At 41.8% G+C, this 10,464-nt stretch overlaps 1 protein-coding gene across 1 annotated transcript; it reads right to left on the minus strand.

The window, feature by feature from the left end:
• Nucleotides 1–648: 648 nt before the first annotated feature.
• Nucleotides 649–10,192, minus strand: LOC310672782 (vomeronasal type-2 receptor 26-like; the record flags this gene model as incomplete). The annotated part of the gene is made up of 6 exons (XM_083430433.1): nt 649–1,556; nt 2,537–2,663; nt 4,619–4,846; nt 6,536–7,336; nt 8,273–8,564; nt 10,143–10,192. The coding sequence occupies 6 exons, from the start codon at nt 10,190–10,192 to the stop codon at nt 649–651; spliced, it is 2,406 nt and encodes an 801-aa protein (XP_083286559.1).
• Nucleotides 10,193–10,464: the final 272 nt, after the last annotated feature.

A 10,464-nucleotide genomic window follows, 5' to 3' on the forward strand; every position in this document is an offset into this window, starting at 1 on the left:
CTACAATTCTTCCATGGACAGAGTGTACTTGGATGAGAATGGAGAGTTGGAAGCTGACCTGGACATTGTGAACTGGATGAACTTGGAAATAATTGAAATGTAAGCGTGTGCTCATCATAGAATCATAGAGTTGGAAGGGACCCGATGGTATAAATCAACCCCCCCTCCATGACAGATGGCCATCTAACCTTTGCTTGAAAACCTCCTACACCTCTTGTAGGAATCTGTTCTACTGCTCTTACTGTCATAAAGCTTTTTCTGATGTTTAGCTGGAATCTCCTCTCCTGTAACTTGAAGCCATTGGTTCAAGTTCTACCATCCAGAGCAGGAGAAAACCAGCTTGTTCCCTCTTCCATGTGACAGCCCTTGAGATATCTGAAGATATATAAGAGAGCCATTTATAAATAGAAAACTGTATTAGATTGGCATATAAAAAAACAATTGCTCAACAGTACCAAATAAATTTTTGATACTCAGCTCTTATTTCTCGGCATAACCATGAATTCCTGGAAAGGCCCTTGAACAGTGTATGAACACAGTGGTAAGATGGAGGATATTTCTCTAACGTAAAGCAACAGCAACAACAACACTGAGGTTTGGCATTAAATTTACAAATGACACCTTTGGGGGAAAAAAGTCTTCGAATAATCAGATTTCTAATTTAGTAGTTGTTATATATGCCTTTGTATTCAGATCAGACCGCAATAAAATAATGTAGCACTTAGGAAGGAAGATGCAGCCCAGAAGCCCAGCACTGGAAGTCAAGATGGAGAAGACCTGAACAGCTACCATGTACTTCCCTTTGGTGCTCAGGTAGGTGGGCACAAAGGACACCCAAACACTGCAGAAAACCAGCATGCTGAAGGTGATCAGCTTGGCTTCATTGAAGGACCCTGGGAGCTTCCTGGCCAGGAAAGCCACAGTGAAGCAGATGGCAGCCAAGAAGCCCATGTAGCCAAGGGAACCATAAAACATGGCAACAGATCCTTCATTACATTGCAGGATAATCTCTGCAGGCTGGGAGTGCATGTCAGACTCCGGGAAAGGGGGAGACATGCCTAGCCAGATGGTGCAGATGACAACTTGGACACTGGAGCAGGCAATGACAATGGAGTTGGTGAGAGTCTTCCCCAGCCATCTCCTCACCTTGTTCCCTGGCTTCGTGGCCAGGAAGGCCAGCACTACTGTGATGGTTTTGGCCAACACAGAAGAGACGGCAACCGAGAAAATGATGCTGAAGGCAGATTGCTGGAGAAGGCAGGTCACTTTCCTTGGCCGGCCAATGAAGAGAAAGGAGGACAAAAATGAAAGGAGGAGGGAGACAAGGAGGATGTAGGAGAGGTCCCGGTTGTTGGCTTTGACTATGGGAGTTTTCTTGTATGTAATGAAGATTCCTAACACAAAACCTGTGGTTATGGATAAGAAGAGGGCAAAGGAAGATAGGACAATCCCCATGTGTTCTTCATAAGTCAGGAAGGTGATAACCTTAGGGTCACATTGATCTTTGTCATTGTTTTGATGCTGATTCTCTGGACACTTCGTACAATGCTCTGCATCTGCAAAAACAAGAGTATTATCGATCTTATATCCTCCTAAATTGCTTTCCATTTTCAGAAAGTAATGCCAAACTGGTTCGCACTATTAGAAAACATTAAAAAATCCAATACAATCGTATGTATTGTATGTGATGAATGGGATCAGGAAAAAGTATTATGAATATTACGTTTCAGGTAAAACCTCAGGCAACAGGTGTGTCTTGCATTAGTTGTGAAGTGAACAGGAAGGACATTCCCCCCGTTAGGCACCACAATGCAGAAGGCCCTCCTTTAAAGTCACAATAACACTGTCATGTGGTTTCAGGGAAGGAAAATGGACGAGCTTAAAGTCTTCTAGTCATCCCTGTTCCTTGCTTAGCAGGTATTTATATATTGATATATTTCTATCTTGTCATTCCAAGCAATTTTCAAAGAAATACCATAAATCATCATCAGGACAACAATTTAAAATATGGAACAGTTATGAAACTCGTGAAACTTTGGGCAGAACTCAGCTTTGCCAAGTTGAAGATCAAAACTTGAGTTTCTGTGGACTCCACTGCCACTCTCCACACAGCATTCACCAATGTTTCTAATATGAGAGATATGATTATATAACACCAAGACAACTTTCTTGAAAATATGTCTATATCATGAATAGGCTCCTGATCCCAAAAATATCCAATATGACATTCTGGAAGGGGCAGAATTCTATGAAACATTTGTGCCTGAAAATAACGCCACATGTCGGAGTGCATGATGCCTCCTGTGAAAAGCTTGACGAACAGTCTTCTGCATCCTTGCTGTCGATTTCCCAGTTCTGATTATTCTCTCCAACTCTGTGTAGATTTCTAAAGGTCATGGAATGTGACTCTAAATAAGAAAGCATGTATGCACACACAGGTGGAAAATGCACAGGTGTGTTGTAGAGGGTCACACTCTGTGCATGGATTATAGCCAGTTCTAAATTTCCCCTATAAAAAGCCACTGGAGCCACCCACCTTCTTGAGAGGAGATGGTTCCTTCTGGGCAGGGATTGCAGTCGTAGCAGCAGAGTGGCTTTCCTTCCTGAACCATCTTGACAAATCCAGGGCGACAACTTTCCACACACCTGGAAGGAGGCAGGGTCTGAACATAAAAACAAGGGATGTCGAGGAAAATGTGTTAGGCCTAATTTTTCTATGGAAATGAGGCACAGGGTTGGGAAGGGCACAATTTTAATTTGAAGCTTGTTACTAAAAACTACAACTGCATAGCACTGGAGCCAACTCCAGGGGGCCATTGGTGCTTCGTGTCAGGAGTTCAGGTTCCCAGCTTGATCACACAGTAAGCATAGGTAATTAAAAAGGAGGTGTTATTACAAAAAGAAACAAATAGCTCCGGACAGCTCTAACACAGCCGCCAGCATTATCACTCAAGATGACCCTTGTGAAGACTCCTTCCGGTGTCTGCAGAATATATTGAACCCCTTGTGTCTCTTGTTTTGCTTCCTATCTAGCAGCCCTCCCATTCGCCGGCTCTTTGGACTTATTGGATTAGCTCCAACCTCTTCCTGTTCTGACAGACTATCTCTGTGTCTGTTCCCACCTGTTTGAGCTTCCTGAGAGCTTTGATGCTCTCAGTAGTTCCCTCGGCAACCAGCATTCCAAGGGGCAGTTGAGTAGCACTGGGCACTGACCGCTGTTCAGCCTGCATCAAAACTAATCCTCTCTGTTCTGCAGCTGGCTGTAAAGTTCCACTAGGAGCTGGCTCATTCCTGACACTTCAGCAACCACAATAATATATTTGTGGGGCTGGGCCGCCACAAAGTCAATGGGCAAAGCTGAAGCCCTTTGTTGTGGGCACCCACAATCTTCGGCGTGAAATGGCACCTATGCTGCATAGTTGCTTGAGACCCAGGTGGTATCAGTGGGAAACAGTGGCTCTTTCCAGGCCTGGCAACTTCACTTGCCATGCCTGTTCCAGGACAGGATAGGTCCGGTCTCTGTTATCCAAGCTCTGACAACCATCTGGCTGTCCTATAATCAGGATACCTTTGAAGACAGTTTGGAAAATGCAGCTGGTACAAAATGCAGCTGCTGGGCTGTTCAATGAGGAAGCAGCCAAATGGGATTACGTATCACCAATCCTCCAAGAGATTTTAGGATTGCCTATAAAAACATGCAGGTTAGGAGGATGTTGTGCCAAAATTATGGTGAATATGAGTTTTCTAAAAAACAAACAGGCAAACAAGTCAGCAAACAAAAAAACGTAAAGCTGATGGAGAAATGGGGAGAACTGAACCCAGTGAGAAACAAAGGCTGTATGTTTGCAGTCTAGTTTAGCATGTTGGCATGTGTGTATAAAGATCTCAATGGCCCAGAATGCAATTCTTAGAGGAGGACCTCCCCAATATCTGCAAAGATGAACTTTGAGCTACGTAGGATAGGATAGCATTTTCTCTTGAAACATGGAGAAGGGCCTTCTCTGTTGCATTGGCACCAATATGGGAATTAATTTTTCTACTTTCCTTATCACTCACCCATGGAATTTTATTTGCTTGCCGTGGATCGTAAAACATTTGGGCAGTATAGCAACAGCAGTTCTACTGGAGAAGTCAATAAAGACTTTTTCAATAAATGCTATTTTAAAAAGGAGGAGGGGGCTCTTGGGAGCCACGTGAAACTTTCTAAAAGTCTGGATAAGGGTATTGGGCTAGCCACGCTTAAAAAGAATAAATAGTATAAAGTGAAGTGGTTCCATTTTCCCCACAACCTGTGTTTGAGGTAGAAAAGGGAAAAGGGTTGGGGGGGGTTGTGTGTATGTGAGGGATATATTTTCTTTGCTGTATAAATAGGAGATGGTGTGTGAAAGCTTTGGGACACCTCATCTAGTTACTAAATTAAACAACTGCCTTAAAATTGCACCCCCAAATTATGGGGCCTATATATACAGTTTCACAGGGACCCACCATTAGATACTTAAGAAATATGGCATTTTGATGTTGACAAGCCTTTGAAGGTAGCCCCCCACAAAAAATGGCATCATTATAAAAGCTTATGAGCTGGGAGATGCAATAAAATGAAAGAGATTATTTCACCCACCTGGTTGAACCATTTGGGCCACATAATGGCATCCTGGTCGATGGTCAACTGTAAGAGTGGGGATCCCTGTCTCTTGATATTCCCAAACTTGACTCCGAGGACGGACTTATTGGGAAACCTCACCCAATTCACAATGTCCAAATCAGCTGCCAATTCCCCATTCTCATTCAAATACACTCCATCCTTGGAAGAATTGTAAAACTGACCGCTTCCCAGGAAAGGGTGGAACTAGAATAGCCAAGAAAAAGGCAATGCTTAGAATATGTGAAACAACACTGTGCAGACTCAAGTAGCTCTGTGTCTTTTTTACTGTTTTCGCCCAATGGGGCTTACACCCAAGTAAAAAAGCCTAGGCTCCCATCCTGTGCATGCTTATCTGAGAATATAACCCATTGAACTTAATGGGACTTCTGGAGAGCAAGTCTTAGGGTAGCACTGTAAAATATGATGTCCTTATTATATAGTTGGAACAGACATTCTTGCTTCAACATTAATTTGTGCTCCTTGATCGAAACATATTCTCTGCACATAGTTATTATCTGCTTTGTATGAAACCAAATACAATAAATTTTGATATATAAAAGGAGGGATAGGTTAGTTCAATGCATATTAATGGGTCAACAATGTAAAGACACCAGAAATATTACAGTGGTACCTCGGGTTAAGAACTTAATTCGTTCTGGAGGTCCATTCTTAACCTGAAACTGTTCTTAACCTGAAGCACCACTTTAGCTAATGAGAACCTAAGCTAACCAGACACTTGCTTGATTCAGGCTCCAGCAACACACAGCCCATTAGGAGAAAGGATGGAGCTTAGTGGAGCTTGGTAGGTGCCCAAGTAGCACATCAGTCAGGAGGGAAGATAGTTCAGGGAGAGCCTGTGAAATGACATATCCCAGACCCTCCAAGTGTCCCTATTTTCCAGGCACAGTCCTGGATTTACAGAAGCTGTCCTGGTTTTTTATTTGATCCCCAGATGTCCTGCTTTCCCTTAGAACGTACTTGTTTTCATCAGAGAAATGTTGGAGGGTATGGATGAATGTGACCCTGGAGCCAAGGAGCTAAGCAACTACACAACTATACAACCTTTAGAAGACATATGAATGCACCCAAGTATAGGGGAGCTTTTTAATATTTAATGTTTTATTATGTTTTCATATATGTTGGAAACTGTTCAGAGCTGTTGTGGGAACCCAGTTAGATGGGCAGAGTATTATTATTATTATTATTATTATTATTATTATTTAAAGGTAAAGGTACCCCTGCCCGTACGGGCCAGTCTTGACAGACTCTAGGGTTGTGCACCCATCTCACTCAAGAGGCCGGGGGCCAGCGCTGTCCGGAGACACTTCCGGGTCACGTGGCCAGCGTGACATTGCTGCTCTGGCGAGCCAGAGCCGCACATGGAAACACCGTTTACCTTCCCGCTAGTAAGCGGTACCTATTTATCTACTTGCACTTAGGGGTGCTTTCGAACTGCTAGGTTGGCAGGCGCTGGGATCGAACAACGGGAGCGCACCCCGCCGCGGGGATTCGAACCGCCGACCTTTCGATCGGCAAGCCCTAGGCGCTGAGGCTTTTACCCACAGCGCCACCCGCGTCCCTATTATTATTATTTATTATTTCCTCAGAGAAATGTTGGAGGGTATGATATTTCATTCACAAAGGAACATATATGTAAAAGGCAAGGGTCTTAATTAAAATGAGTCACAGAAGACAAAGCAGGTGGTTAGGCCAATGTTTGGCATTGTTACCAGAGGGGTCACATCCTTAGACGGCAGTGTAAGGGGTCATAAAGAGGGACCAATTCAGGACACTACACAAAGGGGTTTCCAAAATTTCACCTCCCCACAGTCAATTGACTTTACAGTCAATCTCCATATTTGGTAGAGATATCTGTGATGGGAAAGGAAATACCTGCCATGGCTGCAGCTTTGGAATTTTCAGACTGTCCATCACTCTTTGCTTAGATCTTGATGAATCTGCAGCATTTATGGCATGTGCCACAGCTTGGACCGTGTTGTAGATCCTGTGGTTGTCGAGAGAGAGGATTCCCGCCCGATCATCTTGTGACAGCATCTCCAGATTGTCTCTCTCTCTGCATCTTGCCCAGCCTTTCACTGTCAGTGCATGCTTTAAATATGAACAATTAAAACCTTCCTCCACAAACTCATCAATAGCAAACAATAGGGCTGGGAAATCACCATAGCTTGTCTGTTTATTTGTCTCAATTAAGAAAGAAAAAATACCATGGATAGGTTGGAAAGATAAGCCTCCATACATCAACTCCAATGAGATGTCCCACATTGCTGTTGTGATCAAGACTTTCCCCTCAATGGGTTTTATCAACTTGTACATCAGTTCGATAAAAAAAATTCCATTTAAGACATAAATATTGTCTACGTAGTAAACAAATAGATTAACTTGTTTCCACTTAGAGAATGAAATAAAATTTATTGGTGCAAAATTCAGTCCTCCTTTGACGATTTGCGAGATGGGAACACAAATCCCACTCTCAATGAGCACAGGCGTCAAGCTCTTCATGAACCTCACTCCGTTGTCGGTGTCTGGTGCAAGGAGGCCAATGAACGTCCATCGGAAGTGCTGGAGCAGCTTGACAATCCCTGGGTACAGGGCTTCCTCTTTGGGGACCATCCGGTAGAAAAACGGAAACTGCCTCTTATCATTCAGAACACGAGAGACAAAAGCATAACTGACCTAGCAAGGAAAGGAGGATTGTTGGCTTGTTACATTTTGAATCAAAGCCCAGATAACAAATATTTACCTTGTAAAGACAAATTCTTTTGCCTAGACTTTTCCTCTACTCTTTTACAAACACACAAACACACAGCATACTTAGAGTCATCAACATTCCCATTCTGCTGTTTTGCCCAAAGGAGACAGCCCTGCTGGCCTTTGGTCAGCATTGCTCACCATTCCCTTTCTTATTCAATGAAAAAAGCCAATGTGGCTCAAGGCTGCAATCCCAAACCCACTATCTCCTATATACACTCATGGTGTCTGAACTAGCATTGACAGAATGAGACCATGAGGTCCTAGCAGGTAGCTCATATTGACTCAACATATGGCAACTGCGAAAAAACAAATTCCATGCTAGGGATCATTAAGAATTGGGATTAAAATAAAACTGTCAATGTCTGTCTTTGCTTGAGAATTATTATTATTATTATTATTCCAAATTCTATCTGAAATGGAACACAGATCATTTCATTACAATATTCATAATAGTTGTTTCATAAGTTTCCTTTGATTGTCATAACCACCTGATGTTATTCAGAGCCTTGACATCCCAGGTCTTCATCATTTTGATGAGGGCAACTGGACGTCAAGAGCACACAAGTCTTTCACGCATAAGAAGCATCAAGTCCACAGTAAACTGGTACGTGGAAGGCTCCCTTGTGTTGTTTTCAAATTCTGAGTATCCCATTTGGGTAATGATGAGTATGTGATAAAAGAAAGGATTGTCCTCCAGGAGCAGCGAAAGCTCTCTCAAATCACTTTTGCAATACAAATAAGTAAATAAATTTATTTACTTTTGCAATACTGTTTTAGAAGCAAGTGTCTGTCTCCATTTTCATTTAACATCCACACCACACACTCAGCCAGAAGATGTCTCACCCTCTCCGTCCCTACCTGAGGGATTTTATATGTGCCCAACATGTTCGAAATCTGGATGGAGTTTTGAGTGTCAGCCCCTTCAAGAACAGCAAGCAGGTTATTCTGTCCTCCAAAGTTGTAGTTTGGAACATTTGCCTGCCCAGTGGAGAGCAGGTCTAGCAAAGATTCACACGTTACCCTCCCATCAAAGAAGTTCTCGTGGATGCTGTACCCCAGAGTGATGTTGGGTAAAAGCCTAGGGTTCTGGTTGATATCTTGAATGGCAAACAAGAAGGACAGGAGTTGCCAATATTTTGTGGATGCTTTCCTGCAAAAGCATACATATTCCAACATATTAAGCATCCAACATTCAATGAATAGATAAGTTTCTACTCTGGCTTTTTTCTTTCTTTTTTTACAAGCTTTTACGGATAATATAAATTTCTGGATTCAAGTTCAAGAATATTACTGATCCAGAGACAAAGCTGTAAACGTGAAAGCCAATCCTCACTTAATGTTTGGGAGACCAGATAGCCTTTTCTAATTAATAGTCATTATCCATCGGAAAACAAAGCTAAGGCAGATGATCATTCTGGCTAGTATTTCTCTAGTTTTCCTATTTTTAATTATTTTATATTTTTATTTTGCAGTGTCATGAGATGGCAGGGACAGGAGGTTAGTTGGTTCGTAAAATAACTTTTGGTTATTATTATTATTATTATTATTATTAATACCCCACCCATCTGGCTGGGTTTCCCCAGCCATTCTGGGTGGCTCCCAACAGAATATTAAAAACACGATAAAACATCAAACCTTGAAAACTTTTCTAAACAGGGCTGCTTCCAAGCCTGTGTTTCTTTTCTGTAAGATGGGAAACTGTAGCAAAGGACAGTGCTGAAGATGTCAAAACAGTAGCTTTGTTAAGTTGGTAATCCTAGCCCAGCCTCTTAAGCATCCTTTTTACATGTCTAAGGAGTTGACCAAGTACAGGTGTGTTGCTTTAAAAAAAAAAATCAAGCTAGTGATGCCTCCAGAAGGAAAGGATCACTCCCCAATTGCTTGATGCAATGTCATATAATACAGAGCAACAAACCCCTGTGTTTCAAACTTGACACAACAAACAAACAATACAATCAACACGCAGACCAGTATACTAGATAGCACTGTAATTCTTATTGCATAATATACATGATTTAGTACCAAAAACAAAATGTGTGCACTTGTAAATTCTCTAATATATTTGAAATCAATTGAACACACGTCTGCCAATCTTTGAAAGTCCACAGAAGTATAATAAGTCTATGGTTGAAACAAAGTAATAGATGCTACCCTGTGGGCTAAGGGGTAAAACTTTTTTTAGGCGTTCATGGTGCCGAAGTAGTAGGTGAATAACAACAGACAGTGATCCCGGTTACTCAGTGGTCATTTTTCTAATCTATGGGTTGTGCTGAAGAAGATTCCAGCGAAACAGTCAGATTAACTGGGATCACTGTCTGTTGTTATTCACCTACTACTTCGGCACCATGAACGCCTAAGAAAAGTTTTACCCTGTAGCCCACAGGGTAGCATCTATTACTTTGTTTCAACCATAGACTTATTATACTTCTGTGGACTTTCAAAGATTGGCAGACGTGTGTTCAATTGATTTCAAATATATTAGAGAATTTACAAGTGCACACATTCTGTTTTTGTTACCAAATCATGTATATTATACAATAAGAATTACAGTGCTATCTAATATACTGGTCTGTGTGTTGCTTGTATTGTTTGTTTGTTGTGCAATGTCATATAAGGCAAACAGATAAGTACAGGTAAGAATGCTCAATAAACAGCAGATATCATATACCTTCCCTTCAAGCTCTGTGGAAACAAAACAGAATGCACATGCAATAAATATGTGACTTACAAGAGTTTCTTTGAAAATGTACCAGCAGCTGTTAGGTAGCTGAGGTTCATAGTGAATCTGGTCCTATTTTACTACGGAAAAGCTGGAATTGAGCAAAGTTTACTGTTTACATAGGTGGTACATGGAAGGATTGCATTTGGGGGGGGGAAGGGATAGCAGCAAAGGCTAGGGTGCCCTGAATTTTTCTACTCGCAAAAGCAATATAAAATGGATTTAGACACATGGCTCTGTCTCACTGGGCTGAAAAACAATGAATTGGGTGTTTGTTCTGCAGATGAAATTTATGTCATTGTCCTATGCTACTATGCTTTACAGTTGAAAA

This window comes from Podarcis tiliguerta (genome assembly GCF_965153285.1).
Source record: "Podarcis tiliguerta genome assembly, chromosome: 2".
Classification (NCBI taxonomy): domain Eukaryota; kingdom Metazoa; phylum Chordata; class Lepidosauria; order Squamata; family Lacertidae; genus Podarcis; species Podarcis tiliguerta.